The 20,065-nt window shown below is 50.4% G+C and overlaps 2 protein-coding genes across 4 annotated transcripts in view; one reads left to right on the top strand and one right to left on the bottom strand.

The window, feature by feature from the left end:
* USP35 (ubiquitin specific peptidase 35) overlaps positions 1-10,507 on the bottom strand; it is a 28,599-nt gene extending 18,092 nt beyond the window's left edge. The window contains exon 1 of one of the 2 annotated variants that reach the window (XM_077341289.1): positions 10,199-10,507. The gene's annotated coding sequence lies outside the window, so the exon portion shown is untranslated. Of the gene's footprint in view, positions 1-1,500; positions 1,634-10,198 lie in introns of those variants that run through there. The other variant, XM_077341290.1, reaches the window with a different exon arrangement.
* Positions 10,508-10,664: 157 nt separating this feature from the next.
* KCTD21 (potassium channel tetramerization domain containing 21) lies at positions 10,665-20,065 on the top strand. Of its 2 annotated transcripts, none has more exons than XM_077341287.1 (2): positions 10,665-10,800; positions 18,723-20,065. In XM_077341287.1, exon 2 carries the CDS (start codon positions 18,755-18,757, stop codon positions 19,535-19,537), a length of 783 nt encoding a protein of 260 aa, XP_077197402.1. In that variant the 5' UTR covers positions 10,665-10,800; positions 18,723-18,754; the 3' UTR covers positions 19,538-20,065. The 2 variants fall into 2 exon arrangements, with proteins under 2 accessions (XP_077197402.1, XP_077197403.1); XM_077341288.1 differs by lacking the exon at positions 10,665-10,800 and adding an exon at positions 10,911-11,031.

Below are 20,065 nucleotides of genomic sequence, written 5' to 3'. Positions count from 1 at the left end.
GGAGAGATCATTCACATCAACTCAAGGTTGATTGGCCATTTTGGGAGGGGTGGGTCGGTGGACATGAACATGTATAGTCATATCACCCGATAAATGTTTAACAAATGTTAAAAAAATAATTAACTCCCACCCATCAGGAAACTCTTCCAGGGCTGTCAAGAAATCCCAGGGTTTCACAAAACCCTGGTTGAGAAAGCCTGGCTTATACCCTGAATAAACCTCAGTTGGTCTTGAAGGAGCCCTGGACTCACATTTCATAGGTACACATACACACTGAGAACGTATTGCTGCGTTAAGCAAAGCCAGGTGTTGATTAATGCACGTTTTATTCCACATGGCCTAACAGTGACATTATTAAGATCGTGGGTGTCATTCCATGCTCATGCATTTAGAAAAAAAGTACGATCGTGAATTACGTCTCATTTTGGCCGTTTGTTTCCTCGGGGTGTATTACATGGATACATCAACCAGCCATCCAGCAAAACAGAGAAAGAAGGAGAGAGAAAACGATCCGAAGACCTTATGCAGCGTCTTCTGCTTGCCCCTGCCAAAACTCACGAGGAATTGACGAGATATTACACTCTTCCGTTAATTAATGAAGAAGAAGTAGAAGAAGTAGAAGAAGGAGAAGGAGAAGGAGAAGGAGAAGAAGAGTTGGTTCTTATATGCCGCTTTTCTCTACCCGAAGGAGTCTCAAAGCGGCTTATAGTCGCCTTCCCTTCCTCTCCCCACAACAGACACCCTGTGAGGTGGGTGAGGCTGAGAGAGCCCTGAGATTACTGAAGAAGAAGAAGAGTTGGTTCTTATATGCCACTTTTCCCTACCCGAAGGAGGCTCAAAGCGGCTTACAGTCGCCTTCCCTTTCCTCTCCCCACAACAGACACCCTGTGAGGGATATGAGGCTGAGAGAGCCCTGAGATTACTGAAGAAGAAGAAGAGTTGGTTCTTATATGCCGCTTTTCTCTACCCAAAGGAGTCTCAAAGCGGCTTACAGTCGCCTTCCCTTTCCTCTCCCCACAACACACACCCTGTGAGGTGGGTGAGGCTGAGAGAGCCCTGATATCACTGCCCGGTCAGAACAGCTTTCTCAGTGCTGTGACTAGCCCAAGGTCACCCAGCTGGCTGCATGTGGGGGAGCGCAGAATCAAACCCGGCTCACCAGATCAGAGCCCGCACTCCTAACCACTACACCAAAGTGGCCCAAACGGGCAAACTTTATCACTGGTAGACATAAGCATGCTGAAACCAGCAGCGTCCCACCGGGAGAGCTCAGACTGACGCTCTCTCTCGAAAGAGCATATACACTGCATATGAAGCCCCCTCCCAATAAAAGGATCCTTGTTTGAAGAGGCTTCCAGGAACTGTTTTAATCGGTTCACCTCACAGAATTAAATCCTTCACTGCCTCAGGAATAAGAAGCAGCCTAGTTCTTTGATGGGCGGAAAAAACCCTACGCCATCGAAGAGCATCCTGATGATAGAAGTACTCTGTTTTGCTTACCTATCCAATTTTCCGTAGTGGGAGAGATTCTTCGATCTGTTCTGCTCCATCTCCCCCGGGGCCTGCCGTAGCATAAACCAAAGCCAAGGGAGAAAATCTACCTGACCTCACTTGTCCTTCCAAAAAAAAAAAAACCTCTGCTCTGCCAGCCAAGAGATTGCCTCACCGATTTTCTGCACCGTCAGGATGGCTGGCCAGTCGGGGCTGGGCCCTGCAGAAAGCTGAGCGGCCGTGACTCACCGATACATGCAGGACGGCGTCACTAGATTGGCTCTTGGAACATGCATGATGCCTTCCATTGGCTGCAACAGGCTAATTGGGGATAGGGATTGGTGGAGGGATGTGGCTCAGTGGCAGAGCCTCTGCTTGGCATGCAGAAGGCCCTGGGTTCGATCCCCGGCACGTCTAGTTTAAGCAATCAGGTTGGAGGTGATGTGAAAGACCTCAGCCTGAGACCTGGGAGAGCAGCTGCCAGTCTGAGTAAACAATACTGACCGTTATGGACTGGTGGTCCGATTTAGGATAAGGTAGCTTTGCGTGCTTTCATGTCCTTATCTCCACAGGACCCTGTAATGTAGTCCAGGGGCAGTCCACCTGTGGTCCTCCAGATGTCCATGGACTGCAATTCCCATGAGCCCCTGCCAGCAATCGCTGGCAGGGGCTCATGGGAATTGTAGTCCATGGACATCTGGAGGACCACAGGTGGACTACCCCTAATTTAGGGCACCAAATTCCAAAAAGGGGCTGTAATGTGTACGGTGGCCATGGTTCCGTCTACCCCCTCTTCCCATCTCCCTATGAATTAGTATTCGGAGAAGGGACAGGTGTTTGTATTTTTTCCGCTGTTCTTCCCTTTTGTATTATGTTCATCGGATTGTGATGGTTTTATGTCTGGGTTTTTAATGGAATTTTTAACGGGGGTTTTTGTTCAGACTGATGTAACCCACCATGAGCCACTGGGAATGGCGGGCAATAAATCAAAGTATAAGTATAATGATGATGATGAGGAGGAGGAGGAGGTGGAGGAAGGTCCTGGGCTCAATTCTCAGTATCTCCAGTGAAAAGGATCAAATCTCAGGTGATGTGAATAGACTCAGACTGAGTCAAAACTGACCCTCATGGGTGGAAGATCTGATTCAGTATCAAGCCAATATATCTGCTCCCATTAATGCCTCACGGCTGTGGTATGTAAACAAAGGGCCTTTACATTAAGACTACGGAGAGGTATAGTAGCCTAATAGCTCAGACTAGTCCAGTTTCCTCCGAGCTTGGAAGCTAAGTAAGGTTGGCCAAGGTCAATACTTGGATGGGAGATGACTAAGGAAGTCCAGGGTTGCTGCACAGAAGTAGGCCATGGCAAACACTGTTGTTTTGTTGCCTTGAAAACCTCACGGTGATGGGGCCACCATGAGACAGCTGCACCCTCCCAAGCATCCTTTTTCTCTAGCGGAACTCGTCTCTGTGGTCTGTTTTTTGGATAAGGCAATGTCTGGTATAAGAGGAAGAAGAGAAGAAGTGTCTCATAGACAGTTTATGCACTGGAGGTTTCATGCCAGGCTGCAGGCTGGAGTTTTAGTCATGGCAGGTTGCCCCACCTCTTCCTGCACCCACATGGGGGAGCATTTGGCCTTGTCCGGCCCTGATTTGTACTCCTGCACAGGAGCTGGGGCAGAGAAGTTCCCAGTGCATAATCGGTCATACAGTGTCTCAGATTGAATCTAAGGGTAATCTTTCCCTCACAGAAGTTATAGATCTGCTGGAGGAAACATATAAACTGTTGTGCAAAGAATTTAGACTGAACGCTGATCAGAATACAAACAGAACAAGAGGAAAATGAAAGCTATCTTCACAGCCAGAAGCAGAAAATCCTAGAATTTTTGGACTGCGTGAATATGAAAGGAGCTAGACCACCAAGGACACCTATGAAAACAAATTACCTGAACCGGCAAGTAAGTAATGAACTTCCCGTTGACAACAAGCAATACAAAGAAGCAACTGGAAGACTGCTACACATAAACACATTGATGTGCCCTAATAAGGCAGCAGCTGTAGGCAAGATAAGCAGAAAGATGGAATCACCAAGCAGAAGGGACTGGAATGCAGTCAAAAGGCTGGAAAACTACCTGCAAAGAATGAAAAACTTTTTAATAGAGGAATCCAAGCCAGTAGAACTCTTTGAAGAGTTCTGAAGAGTTGAAGAAGAAGAAGAAGAAGAAGAAGAAGAAAGAAGAAGAAAGAAGAAGAAGAGTTGGTTCTTATATGCCGCTTTTCCCTACCCGAAGGAGGCTCAAAGCGGCTTACAGTCGCCTTCCCATTCCTCTCCCCACAACAGACACCCTGTGGGGTGGGTGAGGCTGAGAGAGCGCTGATATCACTGCCCAGTCAGAACAGTTTTATCAGTGCCGTGGCGAGCCCAAGGTCACCCAGCTGGCTGCATGTGGGGGAGTGCAGAATCAAACCCGGCATGCCAGATTAGAAGTCCGCACTCCTAACCACTACACCAAACTGGCTCTCAGTTTCTCAGTGGAACAGGCTTCCTTGGGAGGTGGTGGGTTCTCCATTTTTGCAGATTTTTACACAGAGGCTGGAGAGCCATCTGACGGAGAGGCTAATTCTGTGAAGGCTTAAGGGGGTGGCAGGTGACAGTGGATGAGTGATAGGGTTGTGAGTGTCCTGCATAGTGCAGGGGGTTGGACTAGATGACCCAGGAGGTCCCTTCCAACTCTATGATTCTATGATTCTAACCAAGGGTGTATAAAACATGCACTCAAGATAACTCAAGAGCTAAACACATGGATGTGAAGCATCACCTAGTAAGAAGCATACAAGAAGAAGGACGTTGAATTAGAATACTGTCCTACAGATGAAATGACTGCAGTTGGACTCATCAAGTTACTTTCTTGAGAAAAGTTTGAAATTCCACCTGAGAAGATGAATCTTGTGGACCTTGTATACTAGACCTTGAGAAGGGATGCTGGAAAGGCACTGGTGTCCAAAGAAGACAAAGAAGAAGACCCAGCCGGGGGCAACTAGAAGAGAGGATAGCGAGGCCAGCACCTTGTCTCCTTTTTAATCTGACTCCAGACTTTCCTCCTTCTTCTCAGAAGTTCAACACCTAGCCTCTTTCTCTGTCAGCTAGAGATGTAGCTAGGAATCTGTGTCTTCCCTTCCCTTTTCCTGTCAAGTATATTAATTCCTAAATAAACCTTCATCTGTTCTTCAATTAGGTTGTCCAGCGTTGCTGTGTTCATTGCCAACCATCTAGAGTTCAGTTGTAATTCCAAAAGATATCCAGACCCTACCTGGAGGATGGCAACCCGCTTGACCCCCTAATCTGCCCCCATCATTAGTAACCAAATGCATACTGGCCTTGAACAGGCAAACTCAATTTTTAAACATCTATATATAAAACATCCAGAGCTGCAAAGAAATGGGTGGTATAGAAATATAAATAAATAAATAAATCCAATCACCATGACATTAGTGGTGCCAGTGAATTCACTCAAGGCCTAATCCTGTCCCTTGTTTCATCGGAAGACGCATGGAGCTGCCTCCTACTGAATCAGACAATCAATTCATCAGGGTCAGTATCTTCTAAGACTGGTAGCTGCTTCCAGGTGATTTTTTCATATCACTTGCTGCCACATCTTTTAACAGGAGATGCCGGGGATTGAACCTGGGACCTTCTGCATGCCAAGCAGATGTTCCACCACTGAGTCCCAACCCCTCTTCATGGCTCTCCAGAGCTTCAGGCACAGGTCTTTCACAACACCTCTTAACTGGAGATCTTGGGGGTTGGACCTTCTGCATGCCAACCAGAGGCTCTACCACTGAGCCACAGTCCCCCCCATCCCCCCCAAATCCTAGCATTTTACAAAACAAACTAATTTCTCCAACAAACCCACAACCATTCTGTTTGCATTGTGCTGTACATACAGCAAACAGACTGTGTTCCCGCTTGCATTGTTCAGTTTTCCAGAAATGTACTCTGTTGCAACGTTTATTGTCATCTCCTCTTGCTTTTACTGCATCATCTTTGACCTTTGGAATCCACTTCCTGCATTAGGGTATGACATGTTTGAGATTCGACAGATTTCTGTATATTAATAGCAAAGTTGGCCGGAATTGAGGATCCTTAAATCCAAGGACTGGGGCTGTGAACGGGCAAGACAGATGGGAAAATACAAAGTGGTGGCAAGTTTGGGGGTGGGGGATCTTAAAACCTGAACAACACAAGGGCGGGTGGTTGGGTGGTCATTCATGTATTGATTGATTGATTTGATTTGTTAACTGTCGCCCTTGGGCCAGACAGCTCGTGGCTGTTTACCTTTTGACTGCAGAAGGAATCCCTGAAATGATTTTCAGGCTTCGAGGATCACAACGGGGGAGAAAGGGGAAGTATACACACAATACGCACACATACAAAAAGCAATCATTGGCCATCTCCTGGTTTTGCCAAGCCAGTTAGCAGCTGTTAGCCAGCTTGGTGTAATGGTTAGGAGCGCGGACATCTAATATGGCATGCCGGGTTTGATTCCCCACTCCCCCACATGCAGCCAGCTGGGTGACTTTGGGCCAGTCACAGTCCTGATAAAGCAGTAATATCAGGGCTCTCTCAGCCTCTCCTCCCTCACAGGGTTTCTGTGGTGGGGAGAGGAAATGGAAGGCAATTGTAAGCCACTTTGAGACTCCTTCGGGTAGAGAAAAGCGGCATATAGGAACCAACTCTTCTTCTTCTTCAGTAATCTCAGGGCAATCTCAGCCTCACCTCCCTCACAGGGTTTCTGTGGTGGGGAGAGGAAAGGGAAGGCAAATGGAAGCCGCTTTGAGACTCCCTCGGGTAGAGAAAAGCGGCATATAAGAACCAACTCTTCTTCTTCTTCTTCAGTAATCTCAGGGCTCTCTCAGCCTCCCCTCCCTCACAGGGTGTCTGTGGTGGGGAGAGGAAAGGGAAGGCAAATGGAAGCCGCTTTGAGACTCCCTCGGGTAGAGAAAAGCGGCATATAAGAACCAACTCTTCTTCTTCTTCTTCAGTAATCTCAGGGCTCTCTCAGCCTCCCCTCCCTCACAGGGTGTCTGTTGTGGGGAGAGGAAAGGGAAGGTGACTGGAAGCCGCTTTGAGACTCCCTCGGGTAGAGAAAAGCGGCATATAAGAACCAACTCTTCTTCTTCTTCTTCAGTAATCTCAGGGCTCTCTCAGCCTCACCCACCTCACAGGGTGCCTGTTGTGGGGAGAGGAAGGGAAGGTGAATATAAGTCACTTTGAGACTCCCTCGGGTAGAGAAAAGCGGCATATAAGAACCAACTCTTCTTCTTCTTCTTCAGTAATCTCAGGGCTCTCTCAGCCTCCCCTCCCTCACAGGGTGTTTGTTGTGGGGAGAGGAAAGGGAAGGTGACTGGAAGCCGCTTTGAGACTCCCTCGGGTAGAGAAAAGCGGCATATAAGAACCAACTCTTCTTCTTCTTCAGTAATCTCAGGGCTCTCTCAGCCTCCCCTCCCTCACAGGGTGTCTGTTGTGGGGAGAGGAAAGGGAAGGTGACTGGAAGCCGCTTTGAGACTCCCTCGGGTAGAGAAAAGCGGCATATAAGAACCAACTCTTCTTCTTCTTCAGTAATCTCAGGGCTCTCTCAGCCTCACCTCCCTCACAGGGTGTTTGTTGTGGGGAGAGGAAAGGGAAGGTGACTGGAAGCCGTTTTGAGACTCCCTCGGGTAGAGAAAAGCGGCATATAAGAACCAACTCTTCTTCTTCTTCTTCAGTAATCTCAGGGCTCTCTCAGCCTCCCCTCCCTCACAGGGTGTTTGTTGTGGGGAGAGGAAAGGGAAGGTGACTGGAAGCCGCTTTGAGACTCCCTCGGGTAGAGAAAAGCGGCATATAAGAACCAACTCTTCTTCTTCTTCAGTAATCTCAGGGCTCTCTCAGCCTCCCCTCCCTCACAGGGTGTCTGTTGTGGGGAGAGGAAAGGGAAGGTGACTGGAAGCCGCTTTGAGACTCCCTCGGGTAGAGAAAAGCGGCATATAAGAACCAACTCTTCTTCTTCTTCAGTAATCTCAGGGCTCTCTCAGCCTCACCTCCCTCACAGGGTGTTTGTTGTGGGGAGAGGAAAGGGAAGGTGACTGGAAGCCGCTTTGAGACTCCCTCGGGTAGAGAAAAGCGGCATATAAGAACCAACTCTTCTTCTTCTTCAGTAATCTCAGGGCTCTCTCAGCCTCCCCTCCCTCACAGGGTGTTTGTTGTGGGGAGAGGAAAGGGAAGGTTAATGTAAGCCGCTTTGACACTCCTTTAGGTAGAGACAAGCGGCATATAAGAACCAACTTTTCTTCTAACTGGAGTATCTGCACTCTTCATCAAGATTCAGCGAGATGGCATCAATAGGGTAATTGTAATTCAGTGATTTCTAATCTTAATAAATCGGGGGGAGAGGGAGGGAATAGCAGTCTCACGCACGATTCTCAAATACAACGGAAGCACCTTCTCCAAAGACAGTTCTATCATTGTTCAGCCAGGGAACTAGCAAACAATCCCATCGCAACAGGGCAGAAGAACAGCAGAATTATCCCACCACACACTGGCAGAGCCCGACTAGATAAAGAAAGGCAAGACAAGGCCAGAACAGTGACTCACGCAGAGACGCGATGGGTGGGTGGGTATTTGGAGCTTGCGTCTCATTTCAATTGATTCATTTGTTTGGGAATTACCGCTTGCATCTGGAGAGGGCTCAGTTGCATGTACGGCCTTTGTTACAGAAGGAACACGGTAGGGGAGGGGGACAGAGGGAAGGAAACCAACGCAAAACCTTTTGGGGACAATCCTGGGTCTCTGTAGGCCAAGAACTCCTAGAATCCTAGAGTGGGAAGGGGCCATGCAGGCCACCTAGTCCAACCCTCTGCTCAATGCAGGATCAGCCTAAAACCCAGATGCTCACTTTTGTTGTTCTGTCCCTCCAAAGCTTTTTATTTTGGTTTGATGGAAACAAACCAGGTTCCCTCATTGGCCACTCCCTCTCCTCTGGCTTCATTTGTCTTGCATTGAGCAGTCCCCACGTCAGGGAAATAAGCCAGAAAAGCAAAAGTTAAATTTGAGCTTGGAGACAGGGTTTTCAGCTCCAGGGTGGCCAGGCCCAGAAACAGGGGAAGCTAAGCTCCCAAGCAACAGAGACCTCGCAGAGTGCATCCCGTACATCGTAGAATCATAGAGTTAGAAGGGACCACGAAGGCCATCTAGTCCAACCCCCTGCTGAGTGCAGGAAATTCACAACTACCTGCCCACCCACAGTGACCCTCATTCCATGTCCAGGTGACTCCCCTCCCAAAAATAATCCAGAATCCCTGGCCAACATTATCACAACAACCCTGTGAGGTACTTTATGCTGAAAATGTGTGTGATAGCAGTTCATCTAGTCTGAAATTCAGGGCCAGCTACGTTTCGTCGGGAAAGGCACAAAGGCACCCCCACGCCTGGCATCAACCCAGAATACACCGCTTTAGAGTGAATCAAACCATCCATCCATCAAAGTCAGCGGACCTCCAAGGTTGCCGGCAGACGGGGGTGCCAGCGATTGAAGCCGAGATCCTCCATACACTGAGCTTTCTTCCCCACTGAGCTTACGCTGAAATTAGATTCTCGGTCCACCATGGTCAGTATCGCCTACTCAGGCAGGCAGCCGCTGTCCAGGGTCTCAGGTCGAGGTCTTTCCCGTCCCCTGCCTCCTGGTCCATCCCCACCCCCCTCCTAGAGATGCCGGAGATCTAACCCGGGACCTGCTGGCATGCCAAGCAGATGCTCTGCCGCTGAGCCTTTCAAGGTAGACTGCCTCTGAGCACGGAAGCTCCATTGCACAAGCACCGCCATTCTCCCAGGGATCTTGAAAAGGCAGAAGCTGGCCGAGGTCCTCACCCCTTTCAAGGTAGACTGCCTCTGAGCACGGAAGCTCCATTGCACAAGCACAGGCATTCTCCCAGGGATCTTGAAAAGGCAGGAGCTGGCCGAGGACCTCACCCCTTTCAAGATAGACTGCCTCTGAGCATGGAAGCTCCATTGCACAAGCACAGCCATTCTCCCAGGGATCTTGAAAGGCAGGAGCTGCTGGGGTCCTCCCCCCTTTCAAGGTAGACTGCCTCTGAGCATGGAAGCTCCATTGCACAAGCACAGCCATTCTCCCAGGGATCTTGAAAGGCAGGAGCTGGCCGGGGTCCTCCCCCCTTTCAAGGTAGACTGCCTCTGAGCATGGAAGCTCCATTGCACAAGCACAGCCATTCTCCCAGGGATCTTGAAAGGCAGGAGCTGCTGGGGTCCTCCCCCCTTTCAAGATAGACTGCCTCTGAGCATGGAAGCTCCATTGCACAAGCACAGCCATTCTCCCAGGGATCTTGAAAGGCAGGAGCTGCTGGGGTCCTCCCCCCTTTCAAGGTAGACTGCCTCTGAGCATGGAAGCTCCATTGCACAAGCACAGCCATTCTCCCAGGGATCTTGAAAAGGCAGGAGCTGGCTGGGGTCCTCCCCCCTTTCAAGGTAGACTGCCTCTGAGTACGGAAGCTCCATTGCACAAGCACAGGCATTCTCCCAAGGATCTTGAAAAGCCAGGATCTGGCCGGGGTCCTCCCCGCTTCCCCTTAAGAGCCATTCAGGTCACCCAAGGGAGACATCCGCGTCCCTCTTCCTCCCTTCAGGCTGCCAGGGCTAAAATCAGGGCCAACTCACCTTTCCCTTTTGCAGGCGCCGCCAAAGGGGCTTGCAGGGGGCGGCTTTCTCCCCCTTCCCCGGGTTGGGAAGGCAAAATCCAGGCTGCTGCTGCTGCTGCTGCTGCTGCTGCTGCTGCTGCTGCTGCTTCCCCCGCTGCTGCTCAGCTCTTCTCCCAAGGCTGCAAAAATGAAGAAAAAAAATCAAATAAATAAATTAAAAATCCCCAGGGGTTGGTGCAGAGCGCTGGAGCCAGGGGCTTGCCGCAAGCCAGCACTTAACTGCGGGAACAACCTCCGGCTTCTCTGCTGGAGATGCACTCCAGATTTTTTTTTTTCTTAGCTTCCCCCCCTCTTCCCTCCATCCGCCCCCCCTGGTCAATTTCAAAGCGGCGTCCCCTTTAACACCGGCTGATCGCTTCCCCCGCTTGCCCCGCGGCTTCTTGGGAGTTGTAGTCCAAGTAGCCCTCGGGCGGGCGGGAACCAGGCCAGCGGGAAACTACACCTCCCAGGATGCCGCGCGAGGCGGCGGGGTTCGGCTGCTCCTGCCCGGGCTTGCATCCCTTTCCCCCACCCGGGGCTTTTCTCTCTTTGGGGCGTCCCCCCTCCGCGCTGGCGGGCCAGGTGAGCGGCGGAGCCCGGGGGGCGGAGTGGGGCCAGGGTCGCGCTTGGGGGGTCTGCAGGGCTGGGGGGCAGGAGAGAGCCGGGCACTGGGAAGAAGCAGAAGGTGCCTTTCCAAGCATTCGGATTGAGGAAGGGATTCGGTTCCCCTTTGCCCGGTTTACACTGGCTGGAGTCTGAAAGCGGATTGGGGCAATTAGTTGACAAACTCCCCTTTGGGGGAAGACTGGCGGGGTGTGTTGGCTTTTCCCTTCCCTGTTTGCAGAAATCCAAGCTCAGCTTTCCTGTGTTTGTTTGTTTGGGGGGGGGGATAGCTGCACCTGTTGAGTTTCTGCCTGCCTGTTGTAGCCCGAGGGGCCTTGCTAGGGAATGCACTGTGAGTCCTGTTAAATGTTGATCCTATCTTTCGAGGTTGCTGTCTGCTCATGCTGGAGGGTCAGCGGCACCTGTTGGGTTTCTGCCTGCCTGTGGTGAAGCCCCCGGGGGGGGGCTTGCTAGGGAAGGAGTGGATCTAGGAAATGCACTGTGAATCCTTTTAAATGTTAATAATGTCCTTCGATATTGCTGCTTGCTTATACTGGAGGATCAGCAGGACCTGTTGGGTTTCTGCCCGTCTGTGTTGAAGTCCCCGAGACCTTGCTGGGGGAGGGGGAAAGGGATTTGATCTAGGAAATGCACATTGAATCCTTTAATATTTTTATAATATCCTTCCACATCAGTACCTTCAGCATCACTGTTTGCTCATGCTGGGGGGGAGGAAGGGAGGGCTAGCAGCACCTGTTGAGTTTCTGCCTATTTAGCATGTGGAAATCTGAAGGACCTTGGTAGAGCTGGGGGTGAGAAGGGCACTGAAATGGCATTGGGATTGAGCATTGAAAGTGCTTCGGATTAGCCATGGACCTTCTAAAGGGCCTGCCTTCTAGGGAAGTTGTGAGGCCAAAGTATTAACTTGGGCCAGTCATCCTGTCTCAGGCTGCCCTTCCTCACAGGGTCATTGTGCAGAGTAACAGAGACGAAGAGAAGGATAGAAGCTGTTTGGGCTCCACGCAGAGGAGAAAGGTGGGGTATAAGTGGTATAATTCAAATATAAATAAAATAACAAATAGATCCTTCAAAGAAAGCTGAGGACTTTCTTTACTCTAAGAACTAAAAACTATACTTTCTGACTGATTGACTTTCGCATAAGTCCTACATATGGTTTTACCATCTTCAGATTAGCCTCCTGTGATTCAAGCATCTGTCTTGGATCTAGAAAACCCAGCTTCAAATGCATGCTTTATCCTGGAAGCTTGCTTGTAGATGTTAGTCACACATTCTCAGCCTGTCCTACCTTGCAGGGTTGTTTTGAGAATACAACAGAAGGGGGAGAGTAATAAGCCACTTTGGATCCCCATTGGGGAGATGCACGAAGGTCTCCATTGGGGTGTAGATGAAGTAAAATAGAAGAAGAAGAGCAGTTTTTGTTAATAACCGGCTTTTCACTACCTGAAGGCACCCAGTTTACAAATGCCTTCATTTTCCTGCTTACAGACACTCTCGTGATGTAAGTGGGGTCGAGAGAGCTCTAAGAGAACTGCTCTGTGAGAACAGTTCTCAGAGAACTGGGACTAACCCCAGGACACCCAGCTGGCTGCATGTGGAGAATCATGCCCGTTTCTCCAGATTAGAGTCTGCCGTTCTTTAACAATCACACCACGCTGGCATAAACGTTCTTTGTGAGCTTCAGGAATAGAGGTTTGCTATCAAAACATGCCAAAAAAGCCTAATTCCTTGGTAATGATTTAACTCAGTGATCCTGGGCAAACTTACTTAGGTTGGATTTAGTAGGACGGCTTCCTGAGGAAATGTCCCAGGCAGTTAAGATAAGAAGCAGCAAACGGACAGGTTGTACTCAGATTCCTTGGGCCTCTTTTAAGTTTCCTGATCTTGACGCCAGCGTTGGTGGATCATCTAGTAATATACAGCTGCATCCCCTTATCTGGCAGCCCTAACTGAGATTATGATCTTATCTATAAAGGTAGGACCAGTTTGTGGGGTGACAGGTAGGAAGGGGCAAAAAACATCAGCTAGGAAACATGTAAGGTCACAGTTAGCCGTGCCTTGCAACTGAATCTAAAAATAAAGGAGGTGGAAAGAAGGGCCTTGTTTGTTTTCTTATCTGCGCTTGGATATCGTGTTGTTTTATCGTTGTAATAAGACTAGGGGCCAAGCCCGTTGCATTCAGGAATACAATGGGCAGTAGACTGGGGGCGTGGGATGGCCTCTCCCCCCCCCCAGGCCCTGGAAAAGCTGCAGGCAGCTGTTAGGGAACTCACCGGCAACAGGGATCTGCAGCCTCCGAGCCTCAGAAGGAAGTGGAAGGAGGAGGGGGTGATCGAGGTTGGGGGACGGAAGGCGATTGGCTGGCCGCTGGACAGACTGGCAAGTTGGTTGGAGGAGGAGACATTCAGGGGCGGGACAGCCACCCTGAGTGGGTGTTAAGCGCTGAGTGACACTTAAGCTATGAGGCCAGCTCCTCCCCCAAGGCCTTTCCAGAAATATTAAGTGGAACAGGTATGTATTGTTATATGCCCTGACCAGTGTAGCCTGATCCAGTCAGATTTTTGTGCTTTTTAACTTGTTCATGAAAGATTTGGAGTTGGGAGTAAGCAATGGGGTGGCTAAGTTTGCTGATAACCCTAAGTTGTTCAAGGCAGTGAGACCAAGGAAGGGATGTGAGGAGCCACAGAGCGATCTGTTGAGGTGGGGCCTGAACATGGCGCATGAGTTTCAGTGTGGGCAATGCAACATTAGAGCCCCAAATCCTAACTTTTGGGGTCACATGCTTCTTAGCTGGTCTGGACCACCGGTTTAGACTCAGCATCCTGCACCAGCTGTAGCCTTCAAGCACTCTCCAAAGGTAGCCCTAAGGAGACGACGTTGCAGTAGTCAAGTCTAGATGTGACTAAAGCAGGTATCACTGTGGCTAGGTCAAACTAAGTAGAGCCTCCACCTTCAGAGGCAGTAAACCTCTGGATCCCAGTACTAGGAGAGAATACCGGGGAAAGCCTCAGCTTTTATGCCATTGTTGGCCTTCAGAGGATCTTGTTGGCCGCTGTGTGAGACAGGATGATGGACTAGATGGACTTTGGATCTGACCCAGCAGGGTTCTTATGAAGGCCTCAGCCTCCCTGCCCTGTTGTTGGACCTCCAGAAGAACTGGTTGGGCCATCGTTTGAGATGGGAGGCTGGTCTGGATGGACCCTGGTCTGACCCAGCAGGGCTCTTCTGAGGGTCTTCTCAGGGGAAGGCCTCGGCCTCTCTGCCCTGTGGCTGGCCCTGCAGAGGAACTGGCTGGCCCCCGGGTGAGACGGGAGGCTGGACTAGATGGACCTCTGGCTTGATCCAGCAGGGCTCTTCTTAGGTTCTTCTGAAAAAGGCCTGTGGGTTTTTTTGTTTTGTTTTGTTTTTGAGCTTTGCCCACAGAAATTGCTCCTTGCTTTCAAGAATATTGTCTTGCAGGCGCTGTGTTTTGGCAGGGGTGAAGGTGCCATTTCAAAACATTACTGAAATGTTACCTGAGGTAATGGCACACCCATGAGGATTCTCACTTTCCTGGCCGAGAACATTTTCTCCTGGCAGGACTCGGACGGGGAAATCTCATTAGCTTTGAGACAGTCGGGCGACTGGCCCTGTTCCCTCGGGCTAGACTGCGCTGTCCTTCGCTGGGCCTGATTCACACAGGCTTGCCCATCCCTCAGGTCCTTGAAGGCCTGGTCCCTGAGTATGTCAGGGACTGCTAAAAAGGGCTGCAGTTTGTGATGATGTAGGATGCTGAGAAAGTTTTCTTGGTGTCTGCTTGTTCAAACCTTGGCCTCAACCACAGCCAGGGTCTTTTCGGTCCTGGCTCCCACTTGGCGGAAGGAGCTCCCGGAGGAGATAAGAAGAAGAAGAAGAGTTGGTTCTTATATGCCGCTTTTCCCTACCCGAAGGAGGCTCAAAGCGGCTTACAGTCGCCTTGCATTCCTCTCCCCACAACAGACACCCTGTTGTGGGGTGGGTGAGGCTGAGAGAGCCCTGAGATTCCTGCTCGGTCAGAACAGTTTTATCAGTGCCGTGGCGAGCCCAAGGTCACCCAGCTGGCTGCATGTGGGGGAGCGCAGAATCGAACCCGGCATGCCAGATTAGAAGTCCGCACTCCTAACCACTACACCAAACTGGCTCATTTCCACAGGGCCTGCAAAATGGAGCTCTTCCACCAAGCTTACGGTTGAGGCCAGCAGAAATACATCTAAGATACCTAGTTCGGCCTCCCTCACATGCTCTTTTCGCCCTCTCCCCTCTTGTTTAGAGATCCAGGGTGGATTTAGATTTAATGTTGTACACCACCCAAAGACTGCTAGGCTGAGAAAAGTAGCGAAAGTAATCCTTCAAGTAGTGAAAAGTGGGGTATAAAAAACAACCCTTCTTTATACCCCACTTTTCACGACTTGAAGGACTCTCAGGGTGGCTCACAATTGCCTTCCCTTCCTCTCCGCACAACAGACACCCTTTAAGGTAGGTGGGACTGGGAGAGCTCTGAGAGAAACTGTGAGAACAGCACTGTGACTAGATCAAGGTTATCCAGCTGGCCGCATGTGGAGGAGGAGTGAGAAATCAAATCCAGCTCGCCATATGAGAACCTGCCACTCTTAACCACTACACCAAGCGGAGGTATGTTAGGCTGAGCGTCTGGGAGAGATCTCCCAGTCATATTCTGTGGCAGATTGTGGATTCGAACCTGGTTCTCCAGATTCTAGTCTGACTGTTACTACCGCTCTGTGCTGAGTGACCATGATGGCAGGTTGCCATTGCTGGCCGGAAATGCAGTGAAGGATTCCCTCGCCGCTGCTGTCCCCAAGGATGTACCGTAGGACGGAGGTACAGAAGGCAGCGGGGTGTAGTGGTTAAGAGCAGCAGCTCCTAATGAGAAGAAGAAGAAGAAGAGTTGGTTCTTATATGCCGCTTTTCTCTACCTGAAGGAGTTTCAAAGCGGCTGACAGTCGCCTTCCCTTTCCTCTCCCCACAACAGATACCCTGTGGGGTGGGTGAAGCTGAGGGAGCCCTGAGATTACTGAAGAAGAAGAAGAAGAGTTGGTTCTTATATGCCACTTTTCTCTACCTGAAGGAGTCTCAAAGCGGCTTACAGTCACCTTCCCTTCCTCTCCCCACAACAGACACCCTGTGAGGGAGGGGAGACTGAGAGAGCCCTGAGATTACTGAAGAAGAAGAGTTGGTTCTTATATGCCACTTTTCTCTACCCGAAGGAGGCTCATAGTGGCTTACAGTCGCCTTCCCTTTCCTCTCCCCACAACAGACACCCTGTGAGGTGGGTGAGGCTGAGAGAGCCCTGATATCACTGCCCGGTCAAAACAGTTTTATCAGCACCATGGCGAGCCCAAGGTCACCCAGCTGGCTGCACGTGGAGGAGTGTCCGCACTCCTAACCACTACACCAGACTGGCTCTCTGGTGAGCCTCGATTGATTCCCTACTCCTCCCCATGCAGCCAGCTGGCTGACCTTGGGCTCGTCACAGCCCTGATAGTGCTGTTCTGTCAGAGCTCTCTCAGCCTCACCTACCTCTTAGGCTGTCTGTTGTGGGGGAGAGGAAGGGAAGGCAATTGTAAGCCGCTTTGAGACATCTTCAAGCAGTAACAATCAGGGTATATCTTCTTCCTTCTTCCTTCTTCAACTGACTGAGAGTCTTCGGGCTTCAGTTATGGCAAACTGCCTCGGCTGGCTGGGATTCCCCCATTCATTCACGGAAGCTATTCCTGGCAGCTTCTCGGTGTGCATCTTGGGGGCAAAAGCACGAGGCCGGTCCAGGCCCCAGCTATTTTACTGCCAAGTCCAGCATTTGGAGCTCCCCTCTCCGTCTTCTTCAGGGCGTGGCTCAGTGGCAGGGCATCTCGCCTGCTGCGCAGAAGGCCCCAGGTTCAGTCCTCAGCATCTCCAGTTTTAAAAGGGATGATTTATTTGTTTGAATTTATATGCCGTCACTCCCAGAGTTGCCGCCTCGTGCCAGCTTCCAACATTCATAAGGTAAAGTTAAAGGTATCCCCTGTGCAAGCACCGAGTCATGTCTGACCCTTGGGGTGACGCCCTCCAGCGTTTTCATGGCAGACTCAATACGGGGTGGTTTGCCAGTGCCTTCCCCAGTCATCACCGTTTACCCCCCAGCAAGCTGGGTCCTCATTTTACCAACCTCGGAAGGATGGAAGGCTGAGTCAACCTTGAGCCGGCTGCTGGGGTGGAACTCCCAGCCTCATGGGCAGAGCTTTCAGACTGCATGTCTGCTGCCTTACCACCCTGCACCACAAGAGGCTCTTCCAACATTCATACAACTACAATAAAATGTAATCCCGCCAAGTTAAAACATTCTTACATAATAAAAACTCATTAACAGCAGCAATCCAAATACTTCTATAGCTCAGCCAATTCATTCATTCATTCATTCATTCATTCATTCATTCATTCATTCATTCATTCATTCATTCATAGATTTCTATACCACCATTCTTTAACGTTCTCGCAGCGGTTTCCAACATCAGTAAATACAACAAAACCCATAAAACATACCTTAAAAAATTACGAATTATCATAATTAGACAGATGGTGAATCAATCCTATGGGAGCCCTAACCCTCACTCCACCCCCTTCAGCCCAAGGGTTCGTTATCTTATGATTTACCAGTTTTGCCAGGGGAGCCCAAGATGTTCCTGGTCCCATCTAGCTTCAACCATACACCAGGCGGAAGAGCTCCATCTTACAGGCCCTGCAGAACTGAAGCAGTTCCATCAGGGCCCTGAGATCCTGTGGGATCTCATTCCACCAGGTGGGGGCCAGGACCGAAAAGGCCGTGGCCCTGGTTGAGGCCAGGCAGGCCTCTTTTGGGCCAGGGACCATCAGGCTGTTGGTATTGGAGGAACAGAGCATCCTCCAAGGGACATCGGCAGACAGGCGGATACAAAAGGAGATTATATTGACCTTAAATCATAGAGTTGGAAGGGACCTCACGGGTCATCTAGTTCTCTCAGAGCAGTAATGTCAGAGATCTCTCAGCCCCACCTCCCTTACAGGGCGTCTGTAGTGGGGAAAGAAAGGGAAGACGAGCCACTTGGAGACTCCTTTGGGTGATACAAAGTGGGGTATAAAAACCTCATCATTATTTCTCAACTGCGGCACCAAAGCCAGGTCAGTTTTATCAGTTTACCCTCTGTCAGCTCAGGTGGTTTATTTATTTATTTTTAGATTTCTATGCCACCATTCTTTAACCGTCTCGCGGTGGTTTCGAACATTAGTAAATACAATGAAACCCATAAAGCATCCCATAAACACAATGACAAATGATCAAAATTAGACAGATGGCGAATCAATCCCGTAGGCACCCAAACCTTGACACACACACACATACCCCATTCAGCTCAAGGGCTATTTATTATATTTATTTCTGCCAGCAGGTGGATTCATTTTTGTTTTGTTTGGCATCTCCCCAAGAACAATAATCAGTCTTCGTCTCTGGTCCTGATGTTGTTTCTTCATGTGTTTTTACTGATCTTGGAGGATTTTGCCTTCTTCTGGGGATAGAGCAGGGGTAATCAAAGTGCGGCCTGCCAGATGTCCATGGACTACAATTCCCAGGAGCCCCTGCCAGCGAAAGCTGGGAATTGTAGTCCATGGACATCTGGCAGGCCGCAGTTTGACTACCTCTGGCATAGAGCATGGGTCACAGGGGGAATGAGAATGGGGAGGTACGTGTGAATTTCCTGCACCTTGCAGAGGGTTGAGCCCTGGGATACCTTCCAGCTCTTGTGTTCCATGAACTTGGGAATGCTTGGGAGCCTCCCACCCTCAACAGCTTACCTTCTTGTTTATGTTGGTCACCTGTTGTCCTTCATCCTCCCCAGAACCTTTCCTGAAGTCGCGCCGTCCCCGCGCCATGTCAGAGCCCATCACCCTCAACGTCGGCGGGAAGCTGTACACCACCTCGCTCTCCACCTTGACCAGTTTCCCCGACTCCATGCTGGGCGCCATGTTCAGCGGGAAGATGCCCACCAAGAGGGACAGCCAGGGCCACTGCTTCATCGACCGCGATGGGAAGGTTTTCCGCTATGTCCTCAACTTCCTGAGGACCTCTCACCTGGACCTCCCCGAGGACTTCCAAGAAATGGGCCTCCTCCGGCGGGAGGCCGATTTCTACCAGGTGCAGCCGTTGATCGAGGCCTTGCAGGAGAAGGAGGTGGAGCTCTCCAAGGCGGAGAAGAACGCCATGCTCAACATCACCCTGGATAAGAGGACTCAGACGGTTCACTTCACCGTCCGGGAAGCCCCGCAAATCTACAGCTTGTCCTCGTCCAACATGGAGGTCTTCACCGCCCACATCTTCAGCACCTCCAGCTTGTTCTTGAAACTCCTGGGCTCCAAACTGTACTACTGCTTCAACGGCAACCTGTCGACCATCTCGAGTTACCTGCAGGATCCTTACCACGTCACTTTGGACTGGGTGGCGAGCGTGGAAGGCCTGCCGGAGGAGGAGTACACCAGGCAGAACTTGAAGAGGCTGTGGGTCTTACCGGCGAAGAAGCAGATCAACACCTTCCAGGTGTTTGTGGAGGAGGTCTTGAAAATCGCCATGAGCGACGGCTTCTGTGTCGACTCCTCTCACCCGCACGCCTCGGACTTCATGAACAACAAGATCATCCGGCTCATTCGGTACAAGTAGACTCGTTACCTGTGACCCCCTTTATAACCCATCCGGATACGTCACAGCGTTACCTCGGCACAAGGTTGCGTGTTTGCACTCCATGAAACACCATACTTATCTGAATTGCTAATGACTAACATAGGCAGAAACTCTGGAGCAGGGAGGTGGGATAAATCTATACGCGTAGGCCGTGCAAGGGAACGGGGCCACCAGATCTTCTCCGTTATGCTCCATAGAGGTTTGTGCGGGTTCCCTTTCGCCCAAGGCGCATCGCAAGGAAGTGCCCTTCTAGTTTTTTCACTGCCGTGTTGACACGGGCTATGACATCAGCATTTGCGAGGCAAAGGGAACGGCCTGTCCTTTCTCCTCCTTTGCTGGATTGATGCCACCGTGCCTTGGCAAGATGAGAGATTGAAGTTGCGGCAGACAGGGCAGGGGGTAATGGTGGGGAACCCACGTTTGTGTAAATTAATCAGTGTGCTTTGGAAAAATCAGATGGTTGACGTCAAGATCTTGTGGATTGTATAATATATTGTATTATAACTT

The sequence above is a fragment of the Paroedura picta genome, chromosome 6 (assembly GCF_049243985.1).
Source record: "Paroedura picta isolate Pp20150507F chromosome 6, Ppicta_v3.0, whole genome shotgun sequence".
NCBI lineage: Eukaryota > Metazoa > Chordata > Lepidosauria > Squamata > Gekkonidae > Paroedura > Paroedura picta.
The sequence above is the reverse complement of the archived record's forward strand: the minus strand, read 5'-3'. Positions and strand labels throughout refer to the sequence as shown.